A 13,426-nucleotide genomic window follows, 5' to 3' on the forward strand; every position below is an offset into this window, starting at 1 on the left:
ATCTTGGAATTTTTATTTTATTTTGACTTTATTTGCCTGTTCTAGAACTTGAACTCAGGGTCTGGATACTGTCCTTGAGCTTTCTCAAGGCTAGAGCTCTACCACTTAAGCCACAGCCTCACTTCTGGCTTTTTCTGTGTTTGTGTTACCATGGAATCAAACCTGGGTCTTCATGATAGGGAAGCACTCTACCACTTGGACAAACTCCCAGCCCATGTCTTGAAATTTTTAAGATCCAAAGTATTAGGGCTAGGAATCTGGCTCAATGGTAGAGTGCATGCCTCACATGCATGAAGCCCTGGGTTTGATTCCCCAGTACCATATACATAGGAAAGATCAGAAGTAGCACTGTGACTCAAGTGATAGAACACTAGCATTGAGCACAGAGAGGCTCAAGGTCAGAGCCCAGACCTTGAGTTCAAGCCCCAGAACTGGCACACATCCAAAAAAAAGATTTAAAATATCATATATATATATATATATGTACATATGTCAATATTTTTCTTTTTTCTTGTTCAATATTATAAGAAAACATTAGAAATAGCTACATTTTATTGTCAAAGAAGAGGTCCTCTTATAATTAAGTTATGCACTACATTTATATTTTTATATTTGACTTTCATTTTTTGGATTTGCTTACTACTTACCATGGAACACTTCTCCAGTACTTCCTCCTGAAACTTCAGGAATCCTTCCTGAACCTCAACTTCATTGAGGAAAAAGGAAAGAAAGTGAGTGAAGGGCTGCTTTCTTCTAAAAGTGTGCAAAAGAACATCAATCCGAGTTCGAGCTGAAATCACACCATTCCGATGCTGGCCAGTGATCACTGCAAGCAAAGGAAAACAGGTTAATATATTATAGGAGTCCAAATGCTTCAGAGGCAGGTGCTTCATGATGCTATCACCTCCAAGAAGCATCAAAGGTTCTTAGTGTGTACAAATCTGAATAGGGGATGGTACCAAGAAGAAAACTGTTAATGAATTCAGTCTATGCAGAATAAGGATTAAAATAGGGTGTCTTGGGGCTGGCAGTGTGGCCTAGTGGTAGAGTGCTTGCCTTGAGAAAGCCCAAGGACAGCACCTAGGCCCAGAGTTCAAGCCTCACAACTGGCCAAAAAAAAAAAAAAAATAGGGGGGCGGTGAGATTGGCCTAGTGATAGAGTGCTTATCTAGCATGCATGAAGACCGGGGTTCGATTCCTCAGTGCCACATACACAGAAATAGCTGGAAATGGTGCGTTGGCTCAAGTGATAGAGCTCTAGCCCAAGGACAGCTCTTTGGCCCTGAACTGGCAGAAAAAATAAAATAGGGTATCTTTAAAACCAGCTAATTAAATAGCCAAGTAAGTTCAAAGCAGAGGAGGAGGGAAAAGGAAAGGAGGGAAGAGGAAGAGACTCAAAGATCAACAGGGAGACAGGCATTGGTGGTTCACACATGTAATCACAGTTGCTCAGGAAGCTGAAATCTGAGAATTGCAGTTTGAAGCCAGCACAGGTAGGAAAGTCTGTGAGACTCCATATTCAATTAGTAATAGAAAACCAGAAGTGTCAGAGTGCTAGCCTTGAATAAAAAAGGAACAGGAGGGGCCGGGAGTTTGGCCTAGTGATAGAGTGCTTGCCTAGCATGCACGAAGACCCGGATTCGATTCCTCGGTACCACATACATAGAAAAAAGCCGGAAATGGTGCTTCCTGAGGCTCAAGTGGTAGAGCATTAGGCTTGAACAAAGAGTGCCAAGGGCCTAGTGGAAGAGTGCTTGCCTAGCATGCAGAAAGACCGGGGTTCAATACCTCAGTACCATATACATAGAAAAGCCAAAAATGGTGCTGTGGCCAAGCCAGTAGAGCAGTAGCCTTGGGAAAAGCCCAAGGATCATGCTCAGACTCTGAGTTCAGTCCCCAGGACTGGCCAAAAAAAAAAAAGTAAACTGAATTAAATTAAAATTAGTTTTAATGGAGATATATTATCTACCAATTTAAAAACTCTAAACTTATGTTCACTGAACAAAAATAAATTTAGTTTCAGAACATTGCCTATTAACAGTAAAGTAGTGGACCGGGAGTTTGGCCTAGTGGTAAAGTGCTTGCCTAGCATGCATGAAGACCCGGGTTCGATTCCTCGGTACCACATACATAGAAAAAAGCCAGAAGTGGTGCTGAGGCTCAAGTGGTAGAGCTCTAGCCTTGAGAAAGTCCAAGGACAGTGCTCAGGCCCTGAGCCGAAGCCCAGGACTGGCAAAAAAAAAAAAAAAAAAAAAAAAAAAAAAAAAAAAAAAAAAACAGTAAAGTAGTGCATGTTAAACTTCCCTAACTCATTTCTATTAAGTATTTAAGGAAAAATAAAATGAGAAGAGTATATTCAACCTGTAATGGAAGATTGCACTTACAATTCTACTGAGCCAAAATATGTATTTCAACAAGAACTTTACATAATGCTGTTCAAAAGTTCTGATACTAGAATTTTCTGACATTACCAAGAGCCCAGGATGAGCTCTGTCACTGTGGTGTCCAATATGGGCACCTTCGGGCAGCTAGTATGATTAAAGTTTAATCATAGCTCCTCTGTCACAATAATCAAATGTCAAGTGTTCAGAGTCACATGCACTAGTGACTCCTACACTTCAGACTGGCAGGTACAGAACATTCTGATCATCACACAAAGTTCTTTTAGACATCATGCTCTAAAGTCAAGGGCTACTATCAGGCGACTATTTTTAGACAGCATAAAATTAAAAGAATATTGCAATGTATGGTGCTTATGCAAAATGGATTCCTAGCAGCTGTTTTGTACTTTAACTTGAAAAAAATAATCTGACCTTTTTTTTGTTGTGTGTGGGGGGGGAGGGGAGGGACAGACGAGACATGAGGCTTGAACTTGGCCTAGGCGCTGTCCCTAAGCTGAAGAGTTCAAGGTTGCTGCCCTACCCCTGGACCTGAGCTTTGTCCCTGAGCTCTTCAGCTCAAGGCTACTGCCCTACCCTTAAGCCAAGCCCCACTTCTCATTTTCTAGAGGTTAACTGGAGATAAGAGTCTCAGGTTTGGGGCCAGGAGTTTGGCCTAGTGGTTGAGTGCTTGCCTAGCATGCATGAAGACCCAGGTTCAATTCCTTGGTACCACATACATAGAAAAAGCCAGACGTGAAGTGGTGCTGGTTTAAGTGGTAGAGTGCTAGCCTTGAGGAATGTCTAAGACAGTGCTCAGGCCCTGGGTCTAAGCCCTAGGACTGGCAAAAAAAAAGTCTCAGGTTCTTTTGTTTCGGGGCTGGCTATGAACCTTTATCCTCAGATCTCAGCCTCCTGAGTAGCTAGGATTACAGGCATGAGCCACTAAGCCAGAAAAATATGATTATTTTGTAATAACTTTTTTTTTTTTACCAGTCCCAGGGCTTGAACTCAGGGCCTGAGCACTGTCCTTGGGCATTCTCAAGGCTAGAGCTCTACCACTTGAGCCACAGCACCATTTCTAGCTTTTTCTATGTATGTGGTACCAAGAAATCTAACCTGGGTCTTCATGCATCCTAGGCAAGAACTCTACTACTAGGCCAAACTCCTGGCCATAATTTTTTTATATTTGTCCCTATAGTGTTCTCTCACCCAAATTCCAAGATGAATATCTATATCCTTGGTTTACAACTACACTTAGTATACATACTATCTTCTGGCCTGATTCATACTACCAAAAATGTTTTTCCTCTTCTAATAGTTATTTGAATCAGGTTTTGATATACTACTCATTACTTTTTGTTTTCAGTACTGGGTTTGAACTAAGACACTATGCCACAACTTCAGCTATACCCTTACACTTTTTACTTTAATTATTTTTCAAATAGGGTCTCAGATTTTGCCCAGGCCAACCTATTTGTGCTTCCTCTGTAGCTGTGATGAAAAATATGAATCATTACCCCCCTGACTTCTGTTGACTTTTTGCCTGGGTTGGCTTCAAACTGTAATGCTCCAGATTTCTGCCTTGTGAGCCACTCAGAAGTACTGGACTAGAGCCAGGAGTTTGGCTTAGTGGTAGAATGTTTGCCTAGCATGCACAAAGACCCAGGTTCCATTCCTCAGTATCACATATATAGAAAAAGCCAGAAGTGGTGCTGTGGCTCAAGTGGTACAACTCTAGCCTTGAGAAAGCCCAAGGACAGTGCTTAGGCCCTGAGGTCAAGCCAGGATGGGCAAGAAAAAAAAAAGTAATAGACTATCTTCATATTCAGTGATCTTCACCAATTTTTCTAATTCTAACTTGAAACAGCATACTGCCCCTAAAGCTATCTAAGCATATAAGAAACCTAATATACATGAAAATACAGAAGCTCTATTCCATCAAATTCAAAACAAGGATCATGTCCTAAAGCCAAATCAGATTTCCTACACCCTTCTTCATCTGAGAGATCAATTTGGTGGATCAAAACAGACAAAAACCTGCCGGGGCCAACCGGCAGCAAACCAGGGTTCGCAGATTGGGGTTCCTGAAATCGGGGGCAAGGACGAGCAAGAAATAGAAGAGAGACAGACACACCGGGTCCGGGATGTCCGCAGTCCAGGTAAAGACTGCCGAGACTCTGCGTTTATTTTCCACTCTCCCTTCTTCCCTCCTCCAGACCCCGGGAACCTCCAGGTGTTACATTCATATGGTAATTCTCAGGTCATTTACATAGAATAGGGCCAGAAAGCAATAAGGCAATAAAGCCATCGTCTGATGCAAGTCAAGGTACAGTTTGATTCCACTCTGGCTCCCAATAAAAACCTACCTAATACCAGAGAACAAGTAAGTCATTTAATGCTTCATGCAAAAGTGAGTGCAAATATAAATTATATACTGAGTCCCACCTATTTCTCCTTCTTGTCCAGGCTTAGGAATGCTAATAGATGTTTTAGTCTCCACTTCTATTTTCTTCTTAGTGTCTCCTCTTTTTCCAACTATATGCCTATAATGCAGGAAAAAAAAAAAGGAAGATTAAGTCAAAATGTTTCAACATAAAGAACTCCATCATGTTCAAAATCTTCTTTTTTCCCCTAATAGTAGGTTTTAACCTCAGGGTCTTCTGCTTTTTTTGCTCATGGTTGATGCTCTACTGTATCTCCACAGGTTAACTGGAACTCTCTCAGCTTTGTCTGCTCAAGCTGGCTTTGACTCTCAATCTTCAGATCTCATCCTCCAAAGTAGCTAGGATTATATGCATGAGCCATTGGTGCCTGTTCTATTTAAATCCTTTTTGCTTCAATAAAGCTCAATGCTTGTGGAGAAAAATCATAAGTCATCTACCTACACTATACTCACTGGTAAAATGATGCCCTCCAGCTAATTCTATGTGTTAGACAGGATAACCATTCCTAACACCTGTTTACTTCTCAAGATAAGAATCAAAGTCTGGGTATACAGGGCAAGAAAAATAAATCTGACATAGTTTCAGCACCCAATGGGTCTATAATTCAAAGACAATAAATTAACTTAGCCATTTGGAAAACAAACTATACTATGAATTCATCCTAAAAGAACTGTTCTGGGCTGGGAATGTGGCTTAATGGTAGGGTGCTTGCCTAGCATGCATAAAGCCCTGGGTTCAATTCCTCAGTACCACATAAACAGAAAAAGCCAGAAGTGGCACTGTGGTTCAGGTGGTAGAGTGCTAGCCTTGGACAACATCCAGGAAACTTTTTTTTTTTTTTTTTTGCCAGTCCTGGGCTTAAGCTCAGGGCCTGAGGACTGTCCTTGGATTTTTCTCAAGGCTAGAGCTCTACCACTTGAGCCTCAGCACCACTTCTGGCTTTTTCGAAGTATGTGGTACCAAGGAATCAAACCCAGGTCTTTGTGCATGCTAGGCAAGCACTCTACCACTAGGCCAAACGCCCAGCCCCCAAAAAAAATTTTTTAAAGAAAGAAAAGAGAGAAAAAAAAAGAATTGTCCTTAGTTAATACGAGAAAAGAGAAAGAACAGAACAAGCCTGGGCGCATGCCTGTAATCCTACCTACTCAGAGGCTGAGATCTGAGGATCACAGATCAAAGCCAGCCAGGGCACTAAAGTCTGAGAGGCTTTTACCTCCAGTTAGCCACCAGAAAACCGGAAATGGCACTGTGGCTCAAGGGATAGGGAAGTAGGCTTGAGTTCAAGGACACTGCCCAGGCCCAGAGTTCAAGTTCCACGATGGACAAAAAAAAAAAGAAAAGACAGATAGGACTCACCATTTAGAAGAGATTCAAAAAGCCAGGGCATAGCCAGGCCTGTAATCCTAGCACTTGGAAGGCAGAGATCAAAAGATCACAGTTTAAGGCCACCTGGCAAAAATTTATGAGACTATTTCATAAGGGCTCATGCTCATTATCCCAGCTAAGAAGGAAAAACAATGGCTGAGTACAGTGATGTATGCATGTCATCCTCGGCAACTTAGGGAAGCAAACACAGGAGAATTGCAGTCTAGACTGGATCAGGCATAAAGCAATACCCTATCTTGAAAATAATGCAAATAGTGAGAGTGTCTGTTTAGCAAGCATGAGGCACTAAGTTCAATCCCCAGTACTTTCAAACACACACACACACACACACACACACACACACACACACAAAGGAGAGGAAGGGAGGGAGAACAGGAAAAGGGACAGGGGAAGAGAGGAAAAGAGGGGGAAAGAAGGAGGGAGAAAGGAGGGGACAAAGAAGGAAAGAGAACAAGCAAATATGTGACCCCAGGCAAGTAAGGAGATTTCACTTTTTTCAAGCTCTACAAATGCTAAAGATCTGATGACTCCTGGCAAGAACAGAGAATCACCTCTCAAGTACCCAGGACATGAGTTCATCACAATCACTCCATCTACTTCAGTTATTTATTGACTCATTTATATTACTTGTCTGAGCCTCATAGTGTAATTAATTCCAGCAATCCAAGGTTATCTTTTGAACTGCCAGTAATTAGATGTGTTACAGTGAATAAAACTACTGAATCCCAGGAGAGAAGTTTCAACATCTATAAAAACACTAAAAGACCATCACAGGACTATAAAGTTAAGGGAAAGAACTCTGTATCATCAACATTATTTCAACTTCTATGATTTTAACTACATATCTAATAAAGAGGGTGAGTACATCTAATACTATTTTTTTCAGGAGTGCCAAGAATCAAACCTGAAGCTTCATACTTCCTGACATGCACTATATCACTGAGCTATACTCCAGTCTTTATTTGTTTTTTACCTAGAATAAGCAAGCCTACTCATTTAAGATTTACTGTAATAAATCTTAAAAATATTAATATATATACAAATATACGTATATATGCCATGCAAGTAATATAACTCAGCAGTAGAGTGCTTCCCTCTTATATGTAAGACCCTGAGTTAACTGCCACTACTACCAAAAAAAAAAAAATTTAGAAGACAATTGGAACTCTAGGATTTCCCTGTGGTTTTCCTTGGTTTGGACCAGGTACTATACCAACTCTGCCAGTTGTTATCAGTTAGAAATACTTTCAGTCAAGTACTTGTGTCTTGTTCTATGGCTAGTAAACCGGTCTATCACAAACACTACTTGACTCAAACTGTTATTAATAGTCTAGGTTTCAATACCTTAGAAAGGGAAATGTTTAAAACCAAAGAGTCTTTAGAGTCAAACAAAGCATGCACAGAACCTTTAGCCACTCTAGGGAGGGAGCAAGGGATCTTTCAGATAAACATTATCAACTAACTGGAATTTAGCAAAGCCAGTGGCTAAAATGTAAATTGTCTGGTGTATAATGAGTGTTTGGCATATATAGCCTTCAAAACTGTTCATGGTCCTAGTGGTAAAGCACTTAACTAGCAAACTCAAGGCCCTAGTAATTCCAAGAAACAAACAAATAACAACAACAAACAATAAAAAGAACACATGGAATTCACTAGGTGAAGTGGTTCAAGTCTGCAATCCCAGCTGCATGGTAGAAGTGCTGCAGTCTGAACTAGCCTCAAGTACAGCTGGAGACCTATTTAAAAAACTAGCCAGGTGCTGGTGGCTCATGCCTATAATCCTAGCTACTGACATCTTAGGATCACGGTTCAAAGCCACCCTAGACAGGAAACTCCATGAAACTCTTATCTCCAATTAATCACAGAAAAACCCAGAAGTGGAACCATGGCTCAAGGAAGTAGTGCCATGGCTAAAGCGGTAGAGAATGCCCCTTGAGCAAAAGGAGCCCAAGGACATGGCCTAAGCCAAGTTCAAGTCCCAGGAATGGAGGAAAAAAAAAACCTAAAAGAAAAATTGGCTGAAGTGGTAGAACCCTTGCGAACAAGTGCAAGGTTCTGAGTTTATACCTCAGTATGGATACATCTATAGATAATGTAGAGATATATAGATCTATAGATCTTGATTAAAATATCCAGTTAGTGGCTGGGAGTTTGTCCTAGTGATAGAGTGCTTGCCTAGCATGCATGAAGACCCAAGTTCCTTTACTTGGTACCACATATATGGAAAAAGCCAGAAGTGGTGCTGTGGCTCAAGTGGTAGAGTGCTAGCCTTGAGAAAGCCCAAGGACAGTGCTCAGGCCCTGAGTTCAAGCCAGGACTGGCAAAAAAAAAATAAAAATAACATATATATATATATATATGTATATATATATATACATATATATATATGTAGATGTATGGATAGATGGATAGAGATAGATATATCCAGTTAGTATCAGACAGAAATTTTACACATCTTAGAGATAGACATTAAGACATGTCACATGGATTTTATCAGGAAACTGAGCCATAACATTATAAAGATCAATTTCCTTAAGGAAAAATGTCACCACAGCCTGCAAAAAAAAAAAAAAGGTTACCTTTGGATTCCTACTTAGCCACATTCCTGGAGAATATTATCTTTCATAAATATTTCAAAATGCTCTCAAGGATTATATAAATGAAACTATCGTTCTGTTAAGAGTTTAAATGCATATGACAAATCTCCTATCAGAAAATACTTAATCCATATCGCATAACAGAAAGAAGCAATAATAGGTGGGCATGGTGGCTCACACTTCTAATCCTAGCTACTCAGGAGGCTGAGATCTGAGGATCCAGGTTCAAAGCCAGCCCAGGCTCTAAAGTCCATGAGACTCTTATCTCCAATTACCACCAGAAAACTGGAAGTGGTGTTGTGGCTCAAGGGGTAGGGCAGTAGCCTTGAGCTCAAGAACTCAAGGACAATGCCCAGGCCCAGGGGTAGGACGGCAGCCTTGCACTGAAGAGCTCAGGGACAGTGCCCAGGCCCAGCGTTCAAGCCCAACTGACCAAAAAAAAAAAAAAAAAAAAAGAAACAAACATTAATAATTTATGGCCTTACTTGACCAGCTTATTATCAGAAGTGTGAGTGCAAAAGAAGCCAATGAGCCAAATAAGCAGACAATACAGAATGGACTATGGGCAAATATGCACATAAACATGCACAGACTGAAGTGTCCACAAAGTTTCCTAGCAATTTATAAAGATCAACTTGGAAAGAGTGTATTAGTCTTTGATAAGTATGAGAGATTAATGCTTCAAGAAGCTTCCTATCTCCTTGAATGCAGGTTCAAATGGTAGATCAACAGCCTAGCAAGGATGAGGGCTTGAGTTCATTCAAACACCAGTACTGTCCCTGCCCCTAAAGAAGTGGCTTCTCCTACAGAAGAGACGACTTCAAGTAACACATGAATAAATACAAACATGACGCTATGATAAATACTACAAACACAAGACTATCATGACTCTCCAGATATATAATTACTATAAGAACATAATGGGTAATCATCGTGGCTTCCAGGGATGACTGGTGTTAAAGCAGGCTTCTCTAAAGCAAAAAGAACAGCATACACAAAAGCTCTAAGGCAGGAAGGTACATAACATGTGAGGAACTGAAGAAAACCAACAGGTGTAAGCAAAACACCAGGGAACTAGTAAAAGAGTAACATGAATTGTGACTGAAAAGTGTAGGGCCAACTAAATCATGTTGAATGTTTGGCCACTGGGATGAATGAACTAGAAATCTATCTTTGATGGGAAGGCCAATGATGGATTTTAAGTAGCATGGTAAAATAACTAGATTTGTCTTTTTATTTTTATTTATTTATTTTGCCAGTCCTGGGCTTGAGCTCAGGGGCTGAGCACTGTCCTTGGACTTTCTACCACTTGAGCCACAGCACCACTTCTGGCTTTTTTCTATGTATGTGGTACTGAGGAATCGAACCCGGGTCTTCGTGCATGCTAGGCAAGCACTTTAACCACTAGGCCAAACTCCCAGCCCTGGATTTGTCTTTTTAAAAGATCATTCGAAGTCAGCACAGTGGCTCACACCTGTAATCCTAGCTACTCAGGAGGCTGAGATCTGAAGATTATGATTCAAAGCCAGTCCAGGAAGAAAGTCCAAGAGACTCATCTCCACAACCACCAGAAAACTGGAAGTGGTGCTGTGGCTCAAATGGTAGAATGACAGCTTTAAGCTGAAGAGCTCAGGGATAGCGCCCAGGCCCAGAGTTCAAGCCCTACGAATAACAACAAAAAAAGGTAAAATAAGGGCTGGGAATGTGGCTTAATGGTAGGAAGCTTGCACTGCTATGCATGAAGCCCTGGGTTTGATTCCTCAGTAACACATAAACAGAAAAAGACAGAGGTGGTTCTGGGCTCAAGTGGTAAAGTGCTAGCCTTGAGCAAAAGAAACTCAGGATTAGTAGCCATCATTAAGTTCAAGGCCCCAATTGGCAAGGGGGAAAAAAAAAGGAAAAGTAATTCTACCCTTAATGGAAAGAACTGAGTGGGAAGAAAGCAAGAATCACTGTAGAGAGACAAGTGAGCTACTTTAAGAAATTCACAGATAGGACAGGAGTGTGGCATAGTAGTAGAGCGCTTACCTAGCATGCATGACGCCCTGGGTTCTATTCCTTGGTACCACATACACAGAAAAAGCTGGTAGTGGTGCTGAGGCTCAAGGATAGAATACTAGCCTTGAGAAAGCTCAAGGGCAGTGCCCAGGCTCTGAGTTCAAGTTCCAGGACTGGCAAAAATAAAAAAGAAAACTTCACAGAACGTGATAGCAGTGATAGGAGAGAGAGATAAGTGGGTACCATCAAAGGATATTTAAGAAGCAAAGTCAACAGGATATGACAATATACATGAAATGATTAAAATAGTGTGTAATCAGTCCTTTGACATTTAGGACACAGAGCAGTAAACTATTAGTAATTAACCATCACAGGAGGTGTGGAAGACTGAAAAGTCAGCTTCCTGCTAAGTTTCCTGGAAATGCAGTCTTGTGAAACTGATGGAATCTCACTCACTTGTAGAGTAGGCTGGGGGCACTCACAGTAGACCGGAATCCTTGAGGGGTCTGCTCCACTTCATAAGCATCACAGGGCTCATCAGAATACTGTAGGGAGTCTGCACAGAAACAGTAACATTTTCTCAGAAATGCTCCTGCTCTCTGGAAAACAGCCTGCTCCCAGCTGTCAATCCGTATCAGGGCTTTAACAAAAGTAAAGCATATGGGGGGGTGGGTAAGCCTGAAAATTAACAGATCATTGCTCTGAGATTCCTCTTTTCTTAGAAGAAATACTAAAAATAAATAGTTACTGCTGGAATTAGAAGTATAGCTTAAGTGGTAGAGCACCAACCTTGACCAAAAAAAGCTAAGTGAGAGCATACCATACATACACAATTTTATAGATCGTTCAGTCTTGATCATTGGAAAAGCAGCATATACATACGAGTATTTAACTGTTTTCTCTTAGAAAGCACACACACACACACACACACACACACACACACACACACACACACACACAGTTTTGTTTTTTTGTTTGTTTATTTTATTTTATTTATTTATTTATTTTTGCCAGTCCTGGGCTTGAGCTCAGGGCCTGAGCACTGTCCTTGGACTTTCTCAAGGCTAGAACTCTGCCACTTGAGCCTCAGCACCACTTCCGGCTTTTTCTATATATGTGGTACCAAGGAATCGAACCCTGGTCTTCGTGCGTGCTAGGCATGCACTTTAACCACTAGGCCAAATTCCCGGCCTTGCTTGTTTTTTTTAATTAGCTAAGCCTTGGTGATTCACCCTGCAACCCTAGCTAAGTCTGGAGGATCACAGTTTGAACTCAGCTAGACAGAAGTCTGTGAAGCCAGACAACAGTAATCCTAAGCTTGTAATCCTAAGCTACTGAAGGCTGAGATCTGAGGATCATGGCTCAAAGTCAGGCCAGGCTGAAAAGTCCCTGTGAGACTCTTATCTCCAATTAACCACCAGAAAACTAGAAGTTGAGCTGTGGCTCAAAATGGTGGAGCACTAGCTGTGAGCAAAAAGAATTCTGGTCAGTGCCCAGGCCCTGAGTTCAAACCTCACAATTGATAAAAAAAAAAAAAAAAAAAAAAAAAAGGAAGAGAGGGGAACTCCACCTCCAATTAACCAACTAAAAGCCAGACTGGAAACATAGCCTAAATGGCAAAATTTTAGCCATGAGCAAGGAACTATGAGGCCCTCAGTTCAAGCTCCAGTACCAGCCCCTCCAAGGGAAAAAAAAAAATTCAGTCTAGGCATGGTAACATATACCTGAAATCTCAGCTAATCAAGGGGCAGTGATAAGAACTCTAAGACTTGAGCCACACCTCCAGTCAGACAACATTTTTATTTCTAATCTGACCTAAAAACTACTAGTTTACTGGGCCGGGAGTTTGGCCTATTGGTAGAGTGCTTGCCTAACATGCACGAAGGTACCACATACATTAAAAAAAAAAAAAAAAAAAAAAAGCTGGAAGTGTTGCTATGGCTGAAGTGGTAGAGCTCTAGCCTTGAGAAAGCCCAAGGACAGTGCTCAACCCCTGAGTTCAAGCCCCAGGACTGGCAAAAAACAAACAAACTAGGTTACCTTGATAAAAATCATCATCTTCTTCATGTTGGTAAGTCTTTTCTTGGATAGGATTCTTCCTATAATTCCGCCCATCAATTGTTATAATCTGTGGGCGCAGAACTTCCATGACACTTTCTCCAAATAATATTCCAGTGAAGTCCTGAAAAATAAAGCAGTATCCTGCCTTTATTGAATGAAAATTTTGTTACAGGAATCATTCTTTAGGCTGGAAAGGGCTGGACATCAGATCTCAGCACATCCTAAGCAACAGTCGGGACTTTCCTTTTAACTTTCCAGTTTGCAAGCTGTAGTAAATCAGTTGCTCCAGTTTCCCCCACCTACTATACTCCTGGTTCACTTTATTTATTTTTTCTTTCTTCCTTCCTTCCTTTCTTTCCAGTCCTGGAGCTTGAACTCAGGGATTGGGCACTGTCCTTGAGCTTTCTCAAAGCTAGTGCTCTACCTCTTGAGTCATAGCACCACTTCTGGTTTTTTCTGTGTATGTGGTACTAAGGAATCAAACACAAGACTTCACGCTTGCTAAGCAAGCACTCTACCATAAGGACACACTCCCAGCTCCCTGGTTCACTTTAGATAG

At 41.2% G+C, this 13,426-nt stretch overlaps 1 protein-coding gene across 1 annotated transcript in view; it reads right to left on the reverse strand.

The window, feature by feature from the left end:
• Ascc1 (activating signal cointegrator 1 complex subunit 1) overlaps positions 1-12,988 on the reverse strand; it is an 86,051-nt gene extending 73,063 nt beyond the window's left edge. Inside the window, exons 1-4 of the mRNA XM_090346506.1 lie at positions 12,847-12,988; positions 11,263-11,362; positions 4,827-4,924; positions 648-826 (exon numbers count right to left, since the gene is read on the reverse strand). Coding sequence (XP_090202632.1) covers positions 648-826; positions 4,827-4,924; positions 11,263-11,362; positions 12,847-12,955 — 486 coding nt within the window. The 5' untranslated portion in view covers positions 12,956-12,988. The remainder of the gene's footprint in view (positions 1-647; positions 827-4,826; positions 4,925-11,262; positions 11,363-12,846) is intronic.
• Between the last annotated feature and the right edge of the window lie 438 nt (positions 12,989-13,426).

The sequence above is a fragment of the Megascapheus bottae genome, chromosome 15 (genome assembly GCF_031878675.1).
Source record: "Megascapheus bottae isolate mThoBot1 chromosome 15, mThoBot2.hap1, whole genome shotgun sequence".
In the NCBI taxonomy this organism is placed as follows: Eukaryota; Metazoa; Chordata; class Mammalia; order Rodentia; family Geomyidae; genus Megascapheus; species Megascapheus bottae.